This window comes from Colletotrichum orchidophilum (assembly GCF_001831195.1).
Source record: "Colletotrichum orchidophilum strain IMI 309357 chromosome Unknown Scaffold_54.1, whole genome shotgun sequence".
NCBI classification, from domain to species: Eukaryota; Fungi; Ascomycota; class Sordariomycetes; order Glomerellales; family Glomerellaceae; genus Colletotrichum; species Colletotrichum orchidophilum.
Genome location: NW_019173010.1, coordinates 274,322 through 297,088, shown reverse-complemented (window position 1 = coordinate 297,088; position 22,767 = coordinate 274,322). Strand labels below are relative to the sequence as shown.

Sequence of the window (22,767 nt, the reverse complement as noted above, 5' to 3'; positions counted from 1 at the left end):
TTTTGGTCTTGGGGAATGTCTCTCTTTCCCGGGCCGAGACTGCTACCGTCGTATCTGCGGAGAATACATGGACGCAGGCGCATAGGACTGTCATTGCCGTTTCCGTTTGTCGGGATATACCGTTCGAGCTCAGGTGAGAGAAAGAGAGTCTGAGAGACGGCGTCTGTGGAACGTGAGAACGGGGGGGCGGGACGTAATTAGCAATTCAACTGAGACTAGCTTGCTTCACATCTTGCAGGAGCTTAGAGCTGCTGCGAGTATTGCTGCTGCTGCTGCTGCTGCTGCTGCTTCTGGTCACTGCTGGTCACCTGACGGCCCTTGTCGGCGGTGTTCCAGATCCTGCTGGTGGGTTTGTGTGATGTTGCCTATACCGTACTAATAGACCAGGGTGTAGGCCCTTTGAAGACTTGAGGGCGGGGCACAACGTACGCTGAATATCATGTGGCGAGTTGTTTGAGGGTCAGACATGGAGAGATAAGTCATCTGGCACGTGGGGTTACACAGACGGACTTGACAATCGGCAGTTGTTATTGTTTACTTTTCTTGATGCCAGCTCTGGCGTGATCATCCATGGAATCTTGCAGATAGAGACGGTCGGTAGGACGAAACAATTCAAATTTCACGATACATGGTTGTTAAATTATGCTTATCGAGATACAGTTCTATATGTTTACTGGTTTGATAACACGGGTTGCTCGATATTCATTAAGCTAGGGATATGTATCCGTATCATTCATCATAAGTAGGTACTTTGTTTGCAAGGATTTCCGCAGGTATGATTAGGGAACTCGATTTGTAGAATTCTGCTGCTGGGTTCTTGTTTTTCTTCTTTGTGAAGGTTGAGTCCGTGTGTAGACAAATGAGAAGTTCAAAACTGGATTTCCGTCATCAATAGTGCATCTTTTGTGGAGAAGTTACTGGAAAGCTCTCTTAAAGATACCCTCATTTCAGAGACTCTTCATTGCAAATGAGTAGGCGTATATCATGTTTCTCAACTGAAGCGACCCAAAGTCACAAACTGTAAACCTCACTGTTCAAATTTAGAGAACCTTCCAACAAGATTTGAATAATAGTCAATCTTATAGATGAACTTTACAGATAAAACAGTTGGCTAGGCTAGATGTAATGAGATAATGGATACTCTAGACGCGGGGTAGTAATTAATGACAGAGTAGTCAGCACCATGTTTGCAGTCAAAAAGTTACTTCTCATTGTATGTGGAATGAATAAAGCATACTACTAGTCACGCTTACTAAGATGTAAAAGAGAAATCAAGACCTTAGCTGTTACATACAAGATAAAACACTTACATGACTAAATCTTGGAAAAAGAGTCTATTAATTGCAGGAAGGGTTCATTCAAGAGCTTTCTTTTGTTCTCCATTTATTGAGTGCTTCTATCATGTCTCGATAATGGGCGTGACAGGTAACTGTTCACTTCAGAACTAAACCCAGTTTCTCATTGCTAGAGTCTATGTGATTCTCTGCAACTATTCCCCCCACATTACTCTTCTCGTGATACATTCATTTCTAGCATCTCGTCAAAACAAACCAAGCATAATCATCTCATGCTGAACCCGTAACATTGAACTTCTCGGCGTAAGGGTCCCAACTCGCATCCACATGCCTCTCATACTCCATCAAATCCGCAATAGACGTCGCATCTTCCGCGCCGTACACCTCTTCAATGAACGCCAGCGTCGCGTCGATGCCCGCCGAGACGCCCGACGAGGTCCACACGTTGCCGTCAACCACCCACCGCGCCTTGGCCACCCACTCGGTCCGCGGCCCGTGGACGACGGTGCTCGCCCACGAAGCCTTGTTGGTCGTCGCGCGGCGGCCGTCGAGGACGCCGGCGCGGGCCACGACCGAGGCGCCGGTGCAGATGGAGATGAGGTAGCGCAGGTTCGGGTAGGTCGTCTTGATGTAAGAGATTGTGTCGTTGAGGTTGGGCGAGCGCGTCCAGAGGCCGCCGGGGACCATGAGGACTTCAATCTCTTTGGGTGCTGTTGCGTATGTGTGTGTTGGGAGGATTACGGGGAACTTGACGTTTGCAGAAGCGGATGGCCCTCGTGTCAGCATGCCTCATGTCTAAGGGGGTGCACGGAAGCTGATGTTTCGTTGGAGAAGGGGGTCCGACGACTTGGAACCCAGGAAGGGGGAGGTTTGCCACGTACGAAACTCGAGTTTTTGGCGTTCATGGCAGCGGACACGGGCTCGACCGTGACGGGATCCATTGTCTCGGAGATGAGATATAGGTTCATTTGGTGGCTTTTGGCCAACAACCCCAGGGCGTCGAGAGGCCCAAATACGTCGAGCATCTCAAAAGCTCGGCTGATAATCATGCCAAAGTTTTGCGGCAAGGCCTTTGGCGTGGATGTAGGAGATGGCGCCGCGCTGGTTGTTGACGGGCGAGGTATACCTTTGGGACGTGTCAGTATAAAGCCATGCGTATGTGTAGGTTCGGACTGTGTAAGCAAAAGGGGCCTCTTACACTCCCGAACCTTGGTTGAGGCCAGAGTTTCATTTTGCGCAGCTGCCATCGTAACAAGATAGACCAGCAAGAGCCCAATCAAACTGATGCAGCGTCTTGGAGACACGTGAGAATGGAGAAGCATCCTGGAAAAGAGTGTTGATTGTGTATTCCAAGATGAATGACGATGGAATTTAACAATGTTGCTCTTTAAGCTATAGATCAAGTCTCGTCTGGGGAAGAGCAAGCTTATATCACGACACGTCCTCGCGTCCGAAGGGGGCTCCTCCCTGTTGTATGCTATTCCGTGGCACAGGATGGGAACGACCTCACGTCACTTTCCAGGCACAATCCCAACTCTTCATCTAGTCCTTCGGGAACCGCAACCGCAGATGGGGTTTGTTGTCCAAACACGCCCACCGTCCCTTTCGTCACCCGCAGGCGGGGATAGGACCATGATGCCGTGCGACGGTCTGATTGGCTCAAAGTTTTATTTTTCTTTGTGTCCAAAATATGAAAGCTGCTCACCAACAATTTTTTGATAGAATGGCCCGTTGGCTTGGATCTGTTAGTGGTAGGGGTTCGGTGTTTTCCTTCGATGAGGGATGCGCTGGACTCTTGGCGCGCTCGTTTGAGAACATTACCGGATTGGGTAATTTGCTCAAGACCCCAGAAGTTTAGGCAAAGTATAGTGACTTTGATAACTCGGAACTGGATCCGACAACAGGGATTAAGTAGAGAAACATGAGCAAATATTGTTTGAAGTACGATTCATTAAAGATCAGATATTATCGACGACAAAAAACCCTCCCCAAAAAAAACCCGCCCGATATAACACCTCAGTTTCCCATTTGTCCAAGTCCCACGCTTTGAATAGTACGTTGCAGCACTCCATCCTCTTCATTCGTACCCTGTGCCCCATTTTGAAATCAAACAAACGTATCCACAAAGCGGTGATAGAAAATCAATCCCAGCCAGCCGATGACTGGGAACGCAGCCAGCCTCCGAATCCAGTCGAATCGTCCCTTGGTCTTTGCAGCAGCCCTAGGCCTCTGAGTCGGGACTGGCGCAGGGGCAATGATAGGTTTCTGTTCAACCACCACGGGGCCCTCCTCCACCACCTCTTCCTTCCTCTCCCCTTCATTCCCCTTGGAGGTTGGAGCGCTGTTTTTCGTCGGCCGCAGGACGAAGCAGGGATATTTTCCCGTAGATGCCTCACCAGTCACCGCGCCCAGACTCAGCGCCTGGCGCGGGACACTGGCCTTGGTCACGAGGAGATACGGGCTGCCCTCCACCTCGACGACGCAGTTGTGCCACGGCGTGGGGATGTGGAGCAAGTCGCGGGAGGTCATGGGCGTACCGTCCGGCAAGAGGCCCTCGACTGCGCGGACAACGGCGGGGTCAAAGAGTTGGATCCCGAATTTGGGACCGGCGTTGTTGTGGCTACATGTCGAGGAGTGTTAGATTCAAAGCATGGCACCGATAAAAAAAGTGAAGGGGGGCTCGAAGAAACGTACGCGTGAATGGACAGACGGACGTGGTTGGGAAGAAGCAGCTCAACCAGATTAGAGTACGCTTGGTTTCTCTTCTCCTCTCGTCAGCAATCTGAGAAAAAAAAACAAGCACAACGTGGAGGCGCCGTAGACTCATTGGCGCTTGAAAGACAGGGCTTGGCTTACCATAATCATCTCAAACGCCACCTTGGGCGACAGCTTCTTCCTCTGACTCCGGGTCATGCCCAGGGTAAAAGGGTGAAGCTCAAGATCCTCCAGCATGAAACGCGAGAATCCGCGATACAGAGCCAGAATGGCCGGGTTCTGGGACTTGATCTTGGCCCGCACGGCCGACTCTTGAGGCTGGCAGCCGGCCATGAGGATCCGTCTGCAGAGCTCGGCCTCCATCGTCACCTCTGTCTTGACGTGGTGCTCGATGCCGGGTATACCGAGGTCCGTCGACAGCGACGAGAGCTTGTTGTGCTTGTGCTGGCCCTGAGATTTGGACTCCTTGAGTTCAAAGAGGTCGACGAGTGACTTGAAGCCGATCCTGTCAGTGCTGCCTCTGCTGACGCCGATTGCGCGGTTCATCTCCTTCAACTGCTCGCCGTAGATGTCGACATCTTCATCGTCAACTCCGACTATTGATGCGTTAGTCGTAAGAGACACGGATATTGCTTTTTTTTTTTTTTAGGGAGCCTTCTCTTTTCTTTTGTTGGACTTACTGCAATCGCTAAAGACGTGACCATCGCTAATGATCCACAACTTGGCACCGGGCTCATATACCCTCTCAATGGCCTCCACAAAACCATGAAGCCGCTCCAGAGCCAGTATCTCGCCGCGATCAGGGGCTTTCCCAAGTACTTTGTTGGTGTTTGACGATTTACAGGGGAAGGCGGGCAGGCAGAGCTCGATTCTAGCGTCTTGCGAGGTGAAGTGCCGGACACGCTCCGTGAAGTGCGCCTTCCCGCTTGTTTCCCACTGATCGTCCTTGCCCTGATACCTGAGAAAGGTATCAAACAGGCTGACGATCTCGGCGGTGGCGTCTGCGGAGGAGACCGCAGAGGTACCAAACGTTATCCGCTCGTGGTCGCGGATGGCAAAGTCGGCTTGGTTCAGGAGGAGTTGGACAAAGAAGTCATCAAACTCGGTGTTTTGTTGAGGTGCGGCAACGTCAATTATGAATCCTGTCGTGTTGGGACCGTTCCGCTGCAACGCATAGAGTCTCGAGCCCTTGAGGGGCCCCTCGAGGTTTGCAGACACAGTTTCACTTGTTGTCGTTTCTCTTGGTGCCTTCTGAACTTGCTGGCTGGGAAGTCTGTGGCTGATGGACGAGTCCCAGTGCTCCTGCACGCAGCCTTTCCGCGGCCCAGTGCAGTACAGCAGCTGTCCCTGCCCGTCGTGGACGAAGGCGGCCTGGAACCGGTGAAAGATGGAGCTGCCGTCATTAGAGAATTCCATTGTAAAAGAAATTGTTCAGAATGCTTTGTCTGATGATGTTTCAGAAAATAGTGATTAGGGAATTAGAGTTCTTGCTGCTCTCGTGGCTTGTTGATTAGGTAGAGAACCCGGCAGTCTCTCGATCAATGAGGGTTATTATAGCATTAAACGGCGGTCGAGAAAGTTGCAACTCTAAAAGGGAACCAAACACTTCTAGAAGTCTTCTTTTCGGGAGGGCTGTATGATCCGATTGGATGCGGGCCCGGGTTCATGTGGCACGATTATGTCTGGAACGTTGCGCGAGAAGTCCTCCTTCACTCGAGGAATACCGAGGCGGGCTGTGGAATGTCCGCGGTACGACCAAGAGAAACAGAGACCAGAGAAAATAAGGCGCCGGATTCGTTCGTGCCGCTTCGACGCAGATGGATTACTGTCAGCAAGAAGAACAAAAATAACAAATCTTGCTGTATCATGGACACAAGGAACTTCCGATGGAGGCCGAGGGGTGGAGGGGGGGCGAGCAAGAAGTTCTTCAGCAGAGAAAGGTGGCGGGACGGGACAAAGTCTTCCTAGCCTAGTCCACAAATAGATTGCATATATGGGATCACCGCGAATCCTGAATCGTGGCTTTGCCCGACTTGGAAGAAATACGCAAGGAAAGGGAAGATTGTTGTACATGTACAGAGTACAGCAGCAGGGCTGGGGGTGCTTAGAAGTGGGTATGTCTGCAAAAGGGGGGCATGAACAAGACGCCTGCAATGGGCGGCAAGCGGATGAAGCCAAGGAAACCAAGGAAACTTGATAACTTTGTTCAGTCTTCCCCTTGTGGCTCTTCGTTTCTTGCTCGCTTTCTTCACTCGCCGAGGACGAGTCGAGTCTACATAAGTCTATGGGGTAACACAAGATATCCAGGTCCTGTGTCCCCATAGAGCTGTGACCAGGGGGGGTCCGTCCAGAGTTCATTGTACAAGTACGTTGTTTGGGGCGCGTACAAGGAAGAGGGCATATGATGGGAATCCATGGTCAGCCCCTCGAAGGCAAGCAAGGATTCAAGTGTCCATGGAAAGTGGGGGTACGACGGGGCGTTACCAGCATCGTTCAACGTCCGTTGGGCGAGAGGTCTTTGATGACTAGAATAGCCGTCCAGAATATGTGCACAAGAGTGAGCAGCTGGTCGGCACAGACCAAGAATAATTCAAGGCTTCTACAAACAAGACTAGTCAAATCCTATTGACATCACGCCATAAAGATCATCTGAGAAAGCTGTGGCGAAGGAAAGGCCTCCACTACCTTAAAGGACCACCTCGCGCTAAGCGCCAAACCTTACATCCCGGTCTTGGGTGCCTATTTCCCTTAGCTCAAAGTTGGCAGGGCTTGGCGTCGTCGTTGTTGTCCTTGAGATTTTGGCCGAGGGCAGGGGGAGGGGGGAAGGGCAGGGCAAAGCCAAGGACAAGGCACCGAAAGTCCGATGCTCTCAATGGCCTCATGGCGGCTCATTTCTTGCAAAGGCCAACGAATGATCTACACAGATCACCGCCCAATTCCTCGCGCCCGAAAAGTTTCCACTCGAGCGCATAGGTTTATTTGCATTTTGCATGCCCGCAAGCGCAGGCTGCTGAGATTCCGCAAATACCGCGCATCATATGCATCGGCTATGGCGCGGTTCTCTTGGCGTTGGATGCGGCTTTTCGATTCGGGTCGAGTTGCATTCGGGTCGCCGTGAGTCCTGTACACCTGTACACAGAGGACAACTTTCCATTGGATGGACGGTTTCGCTTACAATGCATCTGAACCAAGATCCGAGCGGTCTCCCCCAACCATGCTTGCCTGTGGATTAATTTAGAAATTTAACGTTACCCCTAGGTCTGTAGTTGTGGAGAACCGAGACCTCGGTCAGGGATCATGCGGGAAGTACCTGTTCATCGGAAAGTAGCGTCTTATTAGCACCATCAAACTCTGTTAACCCTATCTAAACCCCCGAGAGCAAATCAAAACTCAATCTACACAAAACTGTCCAAGCCCGTAGATCACCTAGTTCGCAACACTCTTTTCACCTTCAACCCTGTCTGTCAACACCAGCCGAAGGGCCCGTGGATAGAGGGGACCGGCCTGGAGGAATAGCGAAGGAGAAACCTTTCGTCAGCGCCGAAAACCTGGGAAAAAAAGGGGACCCGGTCTACCGGGTACATAAGGTAGTGTAGCAGGCAAGGTACTCTAAAACCTACCGGAGTCTTGCGGTCAATCCACATCGGGTCCAAAGTGAAGGAGAACTCGCGGACCAGCTGGATCAGGGTGGTTCTCATTTCCAACATGGCGAATTTCTCCCCGAGGCATGCGCGTTTGCCTGGAATCATGTTAGCAAGACTCAATACGGCAACATGATTCATCACTTCATCCTGTCTTACCACCATGGAAGCTGATCCACTCCCCTCTTGCTCGGCGTCGGCGATAGTTCTGCTGGATGACTTCTGAGGATGACCCCCACCTGCGAATGTAAGCCTGAAGGCATTCAATGAAGGATGGATAATGTAAGACGAACCGTCCGGGGTCAAACTTGTCTGCTGTGGGACCCCACGCTGTCGGGCATCGGTTTGTGGAATAGCAGTGGTAGCCGACATATGTCCCCTTTGGGATTACGACATCGCCGCCTAGCAGCGCAGTGTCCGCAGCTTTCCGGTTGATCAATTGACCAATGGGAGGGAACAAGCGCAAGCACTCGTAGATGAGCGAGGTGAGATACGGCATGTCTACTTTAGCCAGATCTGCTGAAGACTTGGCATCCTTGGAAAGGATTTCTCGGCGCAAAGCCTCTTGCGCCTCCTAACACACCACCAGTCCTCATGTCAGCACGAATGCACGCGTGAGACGGCACGGGCCTGGGCAGGTTTCTGACTTACAGGATGTTTCGCCAAAAGATACAGACTCGATATCATCAGCAGCTGCGGATTCTCTTGGCCAGCCACGAACGCCACGGTGAGGTTGTCGAGGAGCTGCTTCTCATCCCACATGCCCGAGGCTCTGGCGTCGAGCATCCGCCTGCCCAGTTTGTCGTCGGATGGGTCCGACAGGGATGTCGCCTTCTCCACGGGCATGTGGTGACTCGCCTGCAGCGCGCGTTTGAGCTCGTTCTTGAAGAGGCCCACAGTGCGTCGGGCCGCCAAGCGAGACTTCAGAGGCAACCGGTCGAGAAAGGGAAAGCTCATGAATATGGGCTTGAAGATTTCCCTCTTCACCGCCGTCTGGAGGAGATTGATAGGAGCATCTGCCCTGTCGAGTGCCTACGGCAATTCGGCTGCGGTCAGCTTGTCGTGGGGGCCGGGGCAGACTTTTTTTTTTTTTTTTTTTTTTTTTTTAACTTACATGCAGTTTGGTGCCCAAGACGGCCTCGGTGAAGTTGGAGACGGAATACCGCTGCAAGAGGTCCTGCACAGCAACGCCGCCGCCGCTGCCGACCCGCTGTTGGGATTCGCGAAGGAGACGGCACAGTCTGACCGCGTTGATTTCGATGATTTCGCCATCAAAGGTCCTCTGGAGGCCTGGCTTGATGACCGAACGATAATTCTTCCATACGTCGCCTCTGGCGGAGATGACATTGTCGCCTGCTTCCGAGTTAGGACGTTTGCGTTTGCGAACCACAAAGGTTGACAAAGAGCACTTACCGAGAAACTCTGCCAAAACGCTGTGCGGAATCTTCTTCTGGTTTCCGCTCTTTTCGTACAGGTCTTCGTCTCTGAATATCTCAACCAGATACGAGGGTCGATGGACCAAAATATTCCATTGCGCGCCAAAGAAGATCTTGACGGCTCCGTGAGTGCGCAGCGGTTTGTCAATGTACTGGCGGAAAATGTCCGACTGGTCGACGTCCTTAAAGAAGGGAATGAGAGCGACCCAGAACGGGATCGCCGGGATGTTTTGTGGGTATCTAGGAGGCAAGAGAAGAAAGTAGTAAACGAGGCCAAGGAGCAGTGCTCCGAGCAGCAGAACCTCTAGCAAAAACAGCAGCATCTCGTCGTGATGGGCGTCTGCGGCTGCAATGACAGTCAACGCGGCAGCGTAGAAACAACAAGCTTATATGTGCAAGGGCCGAGATTCCGAGGAAGCGAGAAAGAAAAGCAACCGTGACATGTACAGGGATAGAGATGGGATCATTGACCAGATGGAACCAATCTTCTTTTCTTCTCCTCAGCCCTACCCAAAGTAAGGTAGCAGAATTTTAGCTGCCTAGAGATGACATGCAGAGGCAAGCCACAAGACGGAATGGTAATCACGGTAGTCGCGAAAGTGAGGCTTCGTCGTTTGCTCAAAATAGCCCGCATATGTATGGTGGTGGTCGAAAATGGAACATTACATTTGTGCCTCTCGATATCAGACGTTCGTCGTACAATCAGTCTGCAGACCACAGTCAGCGGCACACGGGCTGTGCTAAGAACAAAAGGCCACACCTTTGAGAAGACTGATTGGCCGCCAAGCGGGCCTGATGCGAGGTGTGATGCCAAGACCGACTAGGCAAGCAAAGGAGGAGGAGGAGGAGGAGGAGGAAGAAGCAGAAGAAGCAGCGAGAAGATGGAGAGTTTGATGAGATTCTGTGGACTTTGCTTGGCGCAAGTGGACGTCCAGTGCCTTTGATACGTACCTAGGCCGTAGAGGTACCGGTACTTTGGGCGGAGCCTCCCCGCATACACCCGCCAGGGAATGGCAGCAGTGCCCCCGACTTCCTTAGGATCCAGCAAAAGCTGACCGGGGTGGGGCGCCGGGGTCATATAACGATCACTACCTGTAAGACGGCTCGCCCATGAAGCCAAGGAGGTTTATTAAATGGACACTGAATCGTTCATACGGCGGGCGCAAAACACTTTTTGGACCCGTCTTGATCAGAAACAACGGTAATCACCGAAGCATTGTTTCTTCCATTCTGCCGCTTTCTGACATTTGACGGTTGGGATTCTCCATCACACTTGATCGTCTCCGTCGTTTTGCTTCCAAGTTTCTCACTTTGTAGTTCCTAGTCGTCTTCTCTGTATCACTTTGTTGGGATTCTTTCTTTCGGCAAAGATGGCCGACTCCAGTCCGTCGACCTCGGGCACGGCAACGCCCACCAAAGACGACGCAAGGTCTTCTCAAGAGGTGCGGGACCCTACTACGGCTGCGAGCAGCCCGCCGCCGCCTCCAGCCCAGCCCGACGGTGACCCAGAGAAGAAACCCGGCGCGCCGCCAGCGTACTCGGCCTTCTCACCATGGCGGAGGCGCTTCATCCTCATCGTCGTCACCGTGGCAGGCTGTTTCGGCCCTCTGGCCGGCAACATCTACCTCCCGGCTCTGCCCGTCTTGGAGAAGGAGTTCCATGCGAGCGCAACGGCCATCAACGTCACGGTGTCGGTTTTCATGCTGACATTCGCCGTCGGTGTAAGTAACTCAACCTCGAAAAGGTGCAGACTCAAGCTGGATATCGGACGCTTACACTCAACCAGCCTTTATTCTGGGCCAGTTTCGCCGACTGGAAGGGCAGGAGACCGCTGTACATCATCTCCATCTCCATCTACATTGTTGCCAATGTCCTCTTGGCCGTAGTACCGGCCAACTATGGCGCCCTTGTATTTCTGCGGATCATCCAGGCCTTTGGGTCTGCGGCTGTCGTGTCGATGGGCGCAGGCACTGTTGCCGATGTAGGTGGCTGTAGAGAACCTCCCACACATCCACATTGCTGACCCAATTCTAGGTGACTCCGCCCAAAGAGAGAGCATTTGCGATGAGCATCTTCCTTCTGGGTCCTCAACTCGGTCCGGTGCTAGGCCCAGTGATAGGAGGCGCGTTGACGGTGGCCTCATGGCGTTGGATCTTTGGCTTCCTCGGTACGCGCCCTGTCTTTCCATTCCGGTCCAAACTGCATCGTACTGACTGCATTTCTCACCCTCCCCAGCCATTGCCGGGTTCGTTCTGTGGATCGTCATCATCCTGATGCTCCCAGAGACCCTGCGCGCCAGAGTAGGCAGCGGCAAGCTGTACTCCCAGTCCAGCTTCATCCTCTTCCCGCCCAAACTGTCTTCCGCCCTGGCCCCGGAGTCGGAGAGGGGACCCCCGCCTCCCAAGCCGACCCTGCTCATGTACTGGCGCCTCTTCAGCTACCCGCCCATCGGCATCGTGACCTTCAACACCGCCATGCTCTACTCGACGTACTTCGCCATCGCCGTGCAGCTGCCCACCGAGCTCGCCGACAGGTACAACTGGTCCAGCGCGGGCGTCGGCGCCGGTTTTCTGGCTGTCGGCATCGCCATGATCGTGGGCTCCATGATTGGAGGCCGCTTCTCGGACTGGCGTCGGGCGCGCGCCCTCAAGGCGTCGCCTGACAACACCGTCGACCCCGAGAATCGGCTCGCCGACCAGATCTGGGGTGTTTTTGTTTGCGCTGGTGGGTGTGCCATGTACGGGTGGTTCGTCGACATTTCACTCCACCCCGCCGCTGTTCTGGTCGCCACGTTTTTGAGTACGTTCATGTCCGACCCATTTACAGAGGCCTCGTTTGATGTTCGCTTCCATTCCACGATTCGAGGCTGACATTTGTGTGTGACTTTGCACAGCCGGCTTCGGAATGAACTGGGTATTTGTGGCCACAACGGCCTTTTTGACCGAGTGCGTGGCTCAACAGGCCGCCGGGGCGTTTGCTCTCGGAAACATGCTCCGGAATCCCGGTGCTGCCGTTGCTGCGCTTGTGATACCTTCTCTCGTCTCCAGGATGGGAAGTGGATGGTGTTTCACGGGACTCGCCTTGTTGGACTTAGTCCTCGTCGGTTCCGCTGTGATTGGTCAGTCATGTCACCTATTTCTTCTAATCGCGTCTTGGAAAGCTTGAATGCTGATGGTGTCTCACAGTACTACGAATCAAATCCCCGGGATGGAGGGCAGCCCGCAAAGCCAAGATGGCGGCGATGGCGGCAGCCAGGCAGGGGGGGCCCAAATGAATTTAATGATGAACCACGAGCATGAACGGAGTTGGACGGTGGACGCTTCCAGATGGGAGTCTAACAAATATTGTCTAATGCTTATACATTTTTGATACGGCTGGGACTGAATGATAAACGCAGGTTTGGCTTAACAAGGTATTAGATTATGCAAAATCATGCTCTACTTTTCATACGTAGCAATAATTCTATCCGCCATTGCCGGCAGTGTCTCCGCCACCACGTCCATCTCTCCGAAAATCTCTGGCAGCGCCTCGCCCTCCAGAGCAGTGCAGTATGCCGCTTTGAATCTGCAACACGTCAGTGAACTTCCATTACAAACCACAAAAAAAGAAAGAAAGGAAAAAAAAAAAAAGGCCGGCGTCTACGTACCCCACAGTCTTGGCCGTCGACGCATCCCACAAATGCGCCGCCGCAAACCAAGGCTCGCACCCGTCGGCAGAAAGCCTCTTCAGAATCGGCGTGTAGGCTTCGGGCGTCGGCTTCGCCAGGCCCGAAGAATCGCACGACAGCAAGTTCTCCACCGGCATCTCGACCCCGCCCCGCGCGAAGTAGCCCCCCACGCGGGCGATATCGCCGGCCGTGAAGCACCACACGGTGAAGCCGGCCGAGCGGAGCTTGGCCACGCACTCGGCGGCGCCCTCGCGCAGCCGCAGGCTCTTCCACTCGCCAATGAGGTAGTCCACGTCCTCGTCGCTGGCGAACGCGCGCGGGTCCTCGATGCCGGCGTAGTGCAGGCAGCGGTAGAAGAGGGCGGTGAAGACCTTGTAAAAGACGACGTAGCGGCCGGACATGGAGAGGTAGGTGTACTCGCGCTCGGCGACCTCGAGCCAGCAGCAGCCGAGGAGCTTGGGCTGGATGCCGCGGGCGCGGAGGCGCTCGCCGAGACGCTCGTCGATCGCCTCAAAGAGGTGCTCGTATGTGACGAGGGTGCCGACTACGTCAAAGACGACGTTCTTTGGTGGTGTCATGGTAGGAAGGGTATGTGGTTGGGGGGTGGCTGAGATGTTGCTGCAAAAGGGTGACCGAAAGAGGTAGGTTAGGTTCGGGGAGAAGATTATTGGATGGTTACACGATGCCAGGGGTGCTTCAGGGTATCTGGTGGCCTGATGATGTCTGTACCAACACGATGATGTAGATTAAATATGAAGCTTATCGCTCAGCATTGCATGGGTTGCGCCTTTATGGAAGCCGGGCTTCATCTTGATGTTGATTGTCTCCCCGCACGTGTTGCGAAGTGCGGGGATTTCAGAGCAGGCATTGCAATTCACAAAGTTTCCGGCGCCGATTCCCGGTTCCCTATCGACTTTGGAGATTCGAGTGGACTTTTGCCGGGAAGGGCATGCTGCTGCTGCTGCTGCTGCTGGGGGGAAAACGTTATCAGCTTCATTTGATCTACTGGGATGCTGGAATACGACTGCTGACGTTGCAAGGAAGACTCGGCGCCGAAGCGCCGGCCCGGTGCTCTCCCATTTGTGCTGTTGCCCGTCTGGCTACGTGTAGTGGACGAGTAGGACCACTTGACTTCGGAGATGCTTAACTAGGTCCTGCGGAGCTCCCCCTCTCCACCTCAGAGAAAAAGCTATGTGGTGGCTTTCCCACTGATTGTGTGGGACATTGTGCGGAAGAAACCGACGCTAGACCGGTCAACAATCTGGGGAAGGTGAGCTTGGCGATAAAAGCGTCCAGAGAGTCAAGGTGAGATAAAGTGGGTGTAACCGGTCGTCTCCTTAGATCTGGATGGGTCACCGTCGTACGTATTAATCATGAGTGTATCTTGTAGGACATGCACCATTACGTTACCAGATAGTTATCTCGAACGCCGGAGCCGGACTCGTTTCCATTGTGTCCCGGCAGCCAGATTTACCTTTCGGCGTTGTTTATTACCCGGGTCTTATCGAGATAATTGATATGCGGTTAAAGGTGAGGAGGAGGGGTGTGGGGGTGGAGACTGGGAACTATGTCGGATGCAACACCAAAGAGAAAGATAAGACGGTCAGTTGGAGTCCGAACTTGCGGCTTAAAGCCGATATCGGGATGGTTTAGCTCGGGGCGTCAATCACAATTCAAGGAACGCTCTGCCTCTCGTAATATTCCAGGCACTGGACTTTAGTGAGGTTCACGAAGAAAAGACAGATATCATTTAATGAGTGACGTCAAGTTCCCCACAATATTCAAGTGCGCTGCTCAGGCAGCTGCGGCAGTTGCTGCAAATGCTCCAATGCTTCCAAAGGAGCATTTTCGAAAATTCCAAGAGATTCTGTATTAAAAGAAAAAGCAGTGCAAAAGGGAGCTACTGATGAAACGACATGGTCACGGTACATTGAAGATGAAAGCAAAAAGATTCATATTTTGCCGAGTATGCGGTCGACCGCATTGATAATTTGAAATTATAAAATCAATAATGTTGACAGTGAAAAGGAAACTTTTCATGGAGTGCCAAATTGATACCTAACTTTTATCCAGATTCTAGGCCCACGTGTGGAATCGTTATAAATTGAACGTTTCTGCAGGGTAGAGAAACTGTTCTCGTTGATTGAACTGTGATTCGCTGGGTAAAATGGATTCTGCAGACACTAAGCTAATTCGTATATGCAAATGATAGTATTACTTATACTCATGTCTCTTTCAGAGAACTGTCTTAGTTGTCGTAATTGATTCCCATGCTATCGCCAACCGGCAACAGGGCCAACTCAAATTGCCATGCTCCTTACAATACGCCTAATACAACGACATTTTGTGACTTTGCACAACCTTGAACTAATCTACAGTTTTGCTGACGGCACCTTATTGACTGCCTTCCAGCTCTCAAGAATGGAATTCTTGGAACTGTCTAATCTCGCTTGTGAGGCCTGGTAGACCTTTGGGATACCTGTCGTCTTAAACTCTGATTGCTCCATAATCATCGACGCTACCCCCTTGGCCGAGAGGAAAATCTGTGGCATGCCGTGGCCGTTGAAGCCGGCAATGATGAATTGTTTCTGTCGTCCGGGGACGACGCCGACGTGCGGCAATCCGTCGGACGAGTAGCCCATGACTGTTTTCTCGCTGTCAGTCACTGCCGTAGTACCTGGAACTGGGACAAGGGTTTTGTTGACTCACTTCCAGTCCACACCTTGGACGTAGTCGCGCCGCTGTCTTCCCATCCGTGAAATACACGCTGCATATACCCATCAAAGTGGTTCTTGGCCGCCTCAATCAACTCGTCGTCGTTGACGTTGTTATACCATGCCGACAAATCGTGATAGTACGCAGACCGTGCACCACCAACGACAATGCTGCCGTCCAGCTTGGGAATCAAGTACTCGTACTCGGTATCCGACCACCGGATGATGCACGAGTGAGGCAGCAAGGGGGCTGGCTTCTTTCCGGGCGTGATGTGGCTGCAAATCCCGCGCACGGGAACAATCTTGTCGGCAAACTCTGGCAAGATGGATGACGTGTAGCCGTTTGTCGCGTACACAATCTTTGCGGCGCGGATGGTGCCGCGCGCCGTGGTCAGCGTTAGGTAGCCATCCGCGTCGGGGGCATTGGTGACCGCCTCGATGGGCGTGTGGGTCTGCAAGTTGACGCCGGCGTCGAGGGCCTTTGACAGGAGGGATAGGATCAGCTTGTAAGGCCACACGTGGCCGGCGGTATAAGTTAGGCAGCCCTTGACTCCTTTTACACCCGATAGCTAAAGCCTACAGTCAGTGCGTGCCTACGACGCGTTAGGTGGAAGCGGCAGCTCGACTCACTTGCTCGGCTTCGGCGCCGTCGGCATAGTATACGTCTTTCAATACGGAAACGCCATTTTTTCTAAGCATCTCGACGCCGGATTTCATGCGATCACGGATGGCATCAGACATCAAGGCGTCGACGGCGCGGGTCAGAACAAAGTCGCAGTCGATACCTTCAGCCTCAACTGCCTTTTTCACTTCCATGAGGTTCTTGGCCTCGAATTCAGCACACTCCGTCGCGGCCTCGAGGCCATGCGTGGTGACGAGGCTGGAGGGGCGACTGTACGGGTCCGGCTTCAGATGGCCGCCTGTACCAGATATAGAGTAAGTATAGAGTGACTGGTGAGACGGATGCGGGTGGGCCATTGGACGTACCATTGCGTCCAGTTGCCCCGGAGCATGCCTGTCGGGCCTCGAGGATGACAATCTTTGGAGGCGGGACACCGCGGGCCTTGCACTGGTCGAGGATGTGGTATACCGTCGCGACCCCCGCATAGCCGGCGCCAATGACTGCGATATCGACTTGGCCTGGGAGCTCCGGGGTAGACCGGTGATCATCCAGTGGGTGCGGGGATGACCTCCAGAAGGAGGTCGTGGAGTTGGGGACGGGGAGTGGGGAAGCGGGCATGGCTGGACAGGGTGTGTTGTCTTCCTTGGGGAATTCCTTGGGAATCAGACACGGTATTGTGAGTGGGCGGACTGCTTTGGTGTATGAATACTAGAAGTGACAGACCAAGCCGCCGCGCCCGCCGTTAATAAAAGGCGAAAAGCATCGAGCTCGGATGTCCCATCACGGTCGGCGCCAAGCAGGCGAGCGCCGGGGTGGAGCTGGGCCGGGACGGGAAACCTGACGGGAAACTGGACGGGAAACCTGTTCCGTTTGGTGAGTAGGCACAACGTGACAATTGGTGCTTGCTCGTAGCCGTAGGAGACAAGGGAAGCTCCGAAATGCTCAAAGTCGACTGACCGGCCCGGTCGCTTGCGGGGAAGCCCTGGTTAGGTAGGCGTTTCTGCAAAGTTTATCAGCGATTCAGCAGCAACGCTCCAAATCTCGGCCTCTCTCGAGCCCATCCAGATAACCCTCAACCACCTACCCAGAACAGCAGCGGTCGCAACACAGCCTTTTAGAGTTGACGACCGGCCCGGTCCAGAGGTTGGGATTGGGAGACCAGTTCAAGGCAAGAGGCCCATCTGTTGCGCGTTCCGTACCCGTACCTTTCTCAATACGGAATCGGCACTGCTTATCTGCGTATCTCCATTTGGAATGGCTGACAGATAAACCGGGGAAGCGCCAACTACCGATAACAATGATAAGCCTGGCTCGGTGAAACTGTCAAACTAAGCAGGCCGCCAGAGATAGGCAGGTACGCACAGTAATCCAAGCGTAGATATCGTGGCCCAACCAACCTTACTGCCGAGTGATTCCTAGCCAACCCCAGAATGGAAACCGTCATCCGCACCGCAATGACTAGCTGCCGAGCGGCTCTTTGACAACTAATGCCATCCCGGAACGAGCCAATGATAGCCTCTCTAATGATATGATTACACCACTATATACAGGCCAAGGCCAGGTCCGTTCTTCTATGTCCACGGGTCCGATTTTGACATCCTCAATTTTTGGCACGCATTTCAACCAAGTGCTCTGTTCTGTACCATGGCATCTCCGCAAACAAAGGACGACAACAAGACTCCTGAGGCGACTGACCATGCCGCCGGCACCAGCTATGTGTATGACGAGGGCGCGGTCGAGGATGTTGACGAGACCTACCTCCGCGCCTCAAAGTCGACGAAGTTCTATAGAGGCGTGTTATTCCAGATGATCCTTTTTGGGGCGTAAGTCACTTGTCTTCTCGCCTTCAGACGCAGACGTCGGGGATATATGAGGTTAATGTGTTGAGCAATACGTAGTCTGTCCTTTGTAGGCCCAGCAATGTCCGACGCCATCTCCAACCTCGGAGGCGGTGGCCTCTCGACTCCGTACTTGGCCAACTTGGCGACTGCACTCAGCTACATGGCTGGTTGCATAGTCACCGTCTTTGGCGGACCTCTGATTAACAAATTTGGCATCAAGTGGTCTTGCATTATCGCCGCTGTGACCATGCCTCTTGCTGGTTCGGCCTACTACGTGAGCGCCAAGTATTCAGTAGACTGGTATCTGCTCTTTGCCAGAGTAAGTTACGACGCATGCGCTATCACAGATCGTGCCCTGGAGCTGACTTTGGTGACAGCTTCTTGGAGGGTTCACCTCTGGCTTCCTCTACGTTGCCGAGACGGCCGCTATGCTGTCGTACCCGAGTGCAAATGACAGAGGGTTCTACTTGGGTAAGGCATTCATGGGTGCTTATTCGATGCGCTTTTGTTAACAGTGATGGGCAGGTATCTGGTCTGCCATGCGAAACTCTGGCAGCGTCATGGGAGGCGCCATCAACTTCTCAACCAACTACTCCAAGGCCAACGCGGGAGGCATCGCATGGTCCACATACCTTATTTTTGTCGGCTTTGGTGAGCAACTGTCCACTTCTCCAATGTTGGCTCGTAACACCTTCTAACACAGGCTACGACAGAATGCACTGGAACAATCTGGGCCGTTCTTCTGTCTCCGACCCAGCGCGTACGACGCCGCGACGGCACAAGGATCCCCATGGCCAGCAGCATAAGCTGGAAGAGAGAGCTCGTTGCGTTGTGGAGGCACTTGCAGCGCAGAAAGGTGAGCTTCACTAACCCGGGTGGAGAAACGTGTCCCAAGGCTTTGACAATGCGCTGACAACCAAATACTTAGACGTGGCTCATTTCCATCCCCGCCTTCTACTCCTTCTTCTATGGCGGAACCATGGGCACCTATCTATCTCTGCACTTTTCAGTCCGAGCGCGCGCACTATCGTCGCTCATCTGTCGTGAGTAACCCGACGTACGCAAGAGGACGAACCCACGCTGATACTTTTTTTCTTCCTAGCGGCAATCACCATCGTCATGGTTCTCGGCTACGGGAAGCTGTTGGACAGTTCCCGCTGGTCACAAGCCAGGCGGGCGTGGATCTCTTTCGCAATCTGGGTCATCCCTCAGGCCATTTGCTTCATCTGGATCGGCATCGAATACCACAAGTTCGGCGGAGACCAGATCGATAAGGGCCTCGACTATGAGTTGTACGTCGTCCGACATATCCCCCCCCTTTCTGTCCCAATCAAGCTAACAGAAGCCCCCCTTAAAGGCATACCAGGAGATGGGCGGAAGCCTACCTTCCCTATCTCATCATGTTCTCGACCGGGTACTGGACCCAGCTGTCCCTGTACTGGATCCTCGGCACGTTTTCCACGGACGTGGGATCCGCTTCCCGCTCGGGCGGCCTGTTCCGGGCCTTTGAGACTGCCGGCCAGGCCGTCTCGTACGCTCTGAACTCCAAGACCAGCGCCGATCCCAGGATTCCATTCTACGTCAATGCCGCGCTCATGGTCGTCACCATTCCGTGCATGGTTTTCCTTATCCGGCTGGTCCCGGAGGCGCCTGCTACCACTGATATAGATGCGGGCGATGTTGTTGTAGTTGAGGGGGAACGAGACCCGGATAACAAATAGATCCGTCCCAGGCCTCCGCCTTTTGCAAGCCTAAGAGTGTGAAATGGACTGTTATCATACTTTGGGTACCTTAGAAATGAGATAATTGAATGATGTGTAAAAAGGTCTCCCTGTCGCCTAAAGATGTCTCGGCTATTGCATGTATAACGCTTCTTGGTCTTGAATCAAAGTTGGGAAGCGCATATCAATTGTGTAAGCTACGAGCTACGTGATAGGAGGTTTTCTGGGATTTGATGTTGTTTTTCCAGCAATGTAGGACGTAACAGAGACTTTCCTAGACCTAGGCCCCAAAACAAGCAAGATTTTGGTGTCATCTTGGAAACTCTGGTCACCTACCTAGAGCGTATAATTGGCCGCTGCAATTGCAGGTCTACTCTGATTGCTTAGTTCTCAGTCAGGATCATTATGATTTACCACGTCATCTTGAACTTGTCGAGACCAATATTTGTGGCTTCTTAGTCTTTGAATGTAAAGGCGAGCTCTTGATTTTCATGCAATTTCAATGGAATAATCAAAACATTTCCCCAGCAACTGAATCTAGCGGGAAAATACACAGCGAAAGATAGATGTCACAATTTTGTACCGAGGCCACGGACTTCCAACCTAGATCAGCCCAGATTTACTTGGGCGCGGGTCAGATTACTTCTCAGTCAATGTAATGAATAGACTCCCATCTCTCAGACTCAGACTACTCAGCACATGTCAAAGGTCAGAATAATGAATGGTATGCTTCAATTGGCAGTGCAGCCACGGCTTCAAAACATCAATATAAATGTGTCAGTAAACAAGCCATTATCGACTTTACAACAATGGAGCAAATTTCTTTGAAAACGGCTAACGGACCCATCGACCATTCACGTTGACAGGGTTGTCACTCTTAGCTCCAAACTCAAAACCGTCTGAAAACGGGGGAGGGGGAGAAAAAAAAAAAAAGGTTCAGGTCTGACCCCACCAAACATCTCAAGATAAGGTAGTTTGGCCCTGGGGGAACGGGTGCTGCCGCTTGTAACGGTGACGTTTAGGACAGAGAGGAAAGGTTAGCCCCCCCCTCTACCCGTATTTTCGCACGTATTATTCAGCATTCTGCTCGGTGGTCAGAGCCCCCCAGCCTGACGTGACGACATGTCAAAAAAACGGTGTTTTCTTTTCCACGTGTCTGGTCAGTGACATTCTGAGGCCCCCTCGCCGCTGATGACACCTTGGGATACAGGATGATACCTATTACTGAGGTACGACGCGGCAGAAAAACTGCCTCATTCACTTCGCTCCGCTTCGGGTTGGCCTACATGATGACCTCTAAACAGAGGCCCCCTGACAGACCGTTACACAGATCATCCAAAAGGTGTATGCAAAACCCACCTCTCTTTCTCTCTCTCACTATCTCTCCTCTTTTCTTTTCCACGCCTTGGCCCTTTTGCAGTCTCATGGCAATGCAATGGGAATAAAGAGATGCGCACGGCGCCAGCGTCGCAACACACTCTTTGGGAGCGAATGCCAGCTAGCCAGCCACACACGCATGCGAACGGGAGAGACATTTCGTCCTCGTGGACAAGGCACATCACACATATCTCGGCCCGTCACCGAAAATAAACCATCGTACCTTCAGGTAAGGCACCACCACCGACCACCTTGGCATATTGGGCATTTCCAGGTACGCCATACCGTAGTAATCAAAAATTTATCAATCCCTCTTCCCTGCAGCGAATCCTACCCAAGGTACCTTACCCCACCTCCTTCCTTCACCGAGACCACGGCCAATAGGGACGGCCCGGTCGCATCACCATCCTCCATCGTATCCGCCCCCTTATATTATAAAAAAAAAAAAAAAACCACCCTCCTCCTCTTACCGAAGGCCTGCATACACGCGATTGGGATCCTTCCATCTTGATCACCCCCTGAGACGAGAGACATTGCGGCAAAGGCCGTGCCGTCGAGGTCAACTATAGGTCCTCACAAGGTCAAAATTGGATCATTTGATCAGTCGCTCTCGGTGAAACACCTAGGTGCTTGATATTGGGGGCGGTCGTAATGGTGAGTGGTGAGTGGGGAATTCGGGGAAAGATTCTAGAGCCCACGTGAAATGGGATGGGGTCGCATTTTTTTTCTTCTTCTTTACTTCTCGTTTGATTCCCCTTCCCCTTCCTCCCCTGTATGACTCTAATTGTCATCAGTAACGATGCGTTGCACCCGTCACTCGTGGCACAAAAAGCGAGGCGCCCACGGCAGTTGCAAAAACCTACTTTCCCGAGCGTGGGAAGGGTTGCCGTAAGAAACGGGGGGATGGGGCGGGACGGGACATCTGGAAACTTCCCGGCGCCTGTTTAATTTCCTTGCAATGCGACGCTCTCTTCTTCCCTTGCTTCACGTCAGGCGCAGAGACAAAAAGAGAGAAAGAGAGAGACAGAGAGAGAGAGAGAGAGAGCGGGTCTGCTCCATAGGTACTGATGAACAGTATACCATATGGGAAGATGAAGGACCCTGCCCCAAATTCCCCGAATCGGCTTCTTCCCAAAGAGTAAAAGTGCCATGTATGTGGGGGGTTTCCCTTTGTCGTTGCCGCCTCTCTTGGACGTCCCTTCTCTACGGATACCTCTCTTTCGTACGCACGTCCACGCTTACGAGCGTACCATTGCATTAAAAGGCATGGAAATCAATCATTCATCCTCCCACGCCAAGCCCAACTCCCCCTTCATCTCACGCCCTTTTCCAAATCCCCAGTACACCCCCCCTCCCCCTACCTTACCTTACCTTACACAACCACGCACATCGCTTCTTTCTCAACAGAAGGCCAGAAAAGATGGATGGCATCGTGCATCAGGGGAACCAGCAGCCGCGCTCCCGCCGACAATCCAGAACACCAAGTGACAGGGCGTGGCGCCCTTCCCTCCCCCACCCCCCCCCCCCCCCCCCCCCCCCCCCCCCCCCCCCCCCCCCCCCCACCACCACCCCCCCCCGCCCCTCCCGGGCCCCCCCCCCCCCCCCCCCCCCCCCCCCCCCGACCCCGACCCCGACCCCGACCCCGTTCCGTCTTTCCTTCAGCCACACTGGACTCTTCTTGGTATTCCGTCATAGATGTATGCAATACCTACCAGAACCCGGCTGTGTGTCCGCCCCG

The 22,767-nt window shown here is 53.1% G+C and overlaps 7 protein-coding genes across 7 annotated transcripts; 2 read left to right on the top strand and 5 right to left on the bottom strand.

Annotated features, from left to right (window-relative positions):
* Window positions 1-1,565: 1,565 nt before the first annotated feature.
* Window positions 1,566-2,542, bottom strand: CORC01_07005 (DJ-1/PfpI family protein; the record flags this gene model as incomplete). The annotated part of the gene is made up of 3 exons (XM_022618643.1): window positions 1,566-2,042; window positions 2,177-2,421; window positions 2,494-2,542. 3 exons carry the CDS (start codon window positions 2,540-2,542, stop codon window positions 1,566-1,568), a joined length of 771 nt encoding a protein of 256 aa, XP_022474953.1.
* Window positions 2,543-3,401: 859 nt separating this feature from the next.
* On the bottom strand, window positions 3,402-5,426 carry CORC01_07004 (pyoverdine/dityrosine biosynthesis protein; the record flags this gene model as incomplete). The annotated part of the gene is made up of 4 exons (XM_022618642.1): window positions 3,402-3,915; window positions 3,990-4,057; window positions 4,152-4,606; window positions 4,691-5,426. 4 exons carry the CDS (start codon window positions 5,424-5,426, stop codon window positions 3,402-3,404), a joined length of 1,773 nt encoding a protein of 590 aa, XP_022474952.1.
* Window positions 5,427-7,436: 2,010 nt separating this feature from the next.
* CORC01_07003 (cytochrome P450) lies at window positions 7,437-9,410 on the bottom strand (the record flags this gene model as incomplete). The annotated part of the gene is made up of 7 exons (XM_022618641.1): window positions 7,437-7,538; window positions 7,631-7,749; window positions 7,811-7,890; window positions 7,945-8,225; window positions 8,303-8,683; window positions 8,766-9,004; window positions 9,065-9,410. 7 exons carry the CDS (start codon window positions 9,408-9,410, stop codon window positions 7,437-7,439), a joined length of 1,548 nt encoding a protein of 515 aa, XP_022474951.1.
* A 1,047-nt stretch (window positions 9,411-10,457) lies between these two features.
* Window positions 10,458-12,361, top strand: CORC01_07002 (major facilitator superfamily transporter; the record flags this gene model as incomplete). The annotated part of the gene is made up of 6 exons (XM_022618640.1): window positions 10,458-10,808; window positions 10,874-11,068; window positions 11,122-11,254; window positions 11,323-11,886; window positions 11,981-12,205; window positions 12,273-12,361. 6 exons carry the CDS (start codon window positions 10,458-10,460, stop codon window positions 12,359-12,361), a joined length of 1,557 nt encoding a protein of 518 aa, XP_022474950.1.
* A 163-nt stretch (window positions 12,362-12,524) lies between these two features.
* CORC01_07001 (haloacid dehalogenase-like hydrolase) lies at window positions 12,525-13,332 on the bottom strand (the record flags this gene model as incomplete). Its single annotated transcript, XM_022618639.1, has 2 exons — window positions 12,525-12,651; window positions 12,734-13,332. The coding sequence occupies 2 exons, from the start codon at window positions 13,330-13,332 to the stop codon at window positions 12,525-12,527; spliced, it is 726 nt and encodes a 241-aa protein (XP_022474949.1).
* A 1,794-nt stretch (window positions 13,333-15,126) lies between these two features.
* CORC01_07000 (FAD dependent oxidoreductase) lies at window positions 15,127-16,708 on the bottom strand (the record flags this gene model as incomplete). The annotated part of the gene is made up of 4 exons (XM_022618638.1): window positions 15,127-15,398; window positions 15,464-16,037; window positions 16,099-16,388; window positions 16,456-16,708. 4 exons carry the CDS (start codon window positions 16,706-16,708, stop codon window positions 15,127-15,129), a joined length of 1,389 nt encoding a protein of 462 aa, XP_022474948.1.
* Window positions 16,709-17,734: 1,026 nt separating this feature from the next.
* CORC01_06999 (major facilitator superfamily transporter) lies at window positions 17,735-19,652 on the top strand (the record flags this gene model as incomplete). The annotated part of the gene is made up of 8 exons (XM_022618637.1): window positions 17,735-17,913; window positions 17,989-18,250; window positions 18,309-18,402; window positions 18,457-18,582; window positions 18,645-18,787; window positions 18,860-18,974; window positions 19,034-19,223; window positions 19,289-19,652. 8 exons carry the CDS (start codon window positions 17,735-17,737, stop codon window positions 19,650-19,652), a joined length of 1,473 nt encoding a protein of 490 aa, XP_022474947.1.
* Window positions 19,653-22,767: the final 3,115 nt, after the last annotated feature.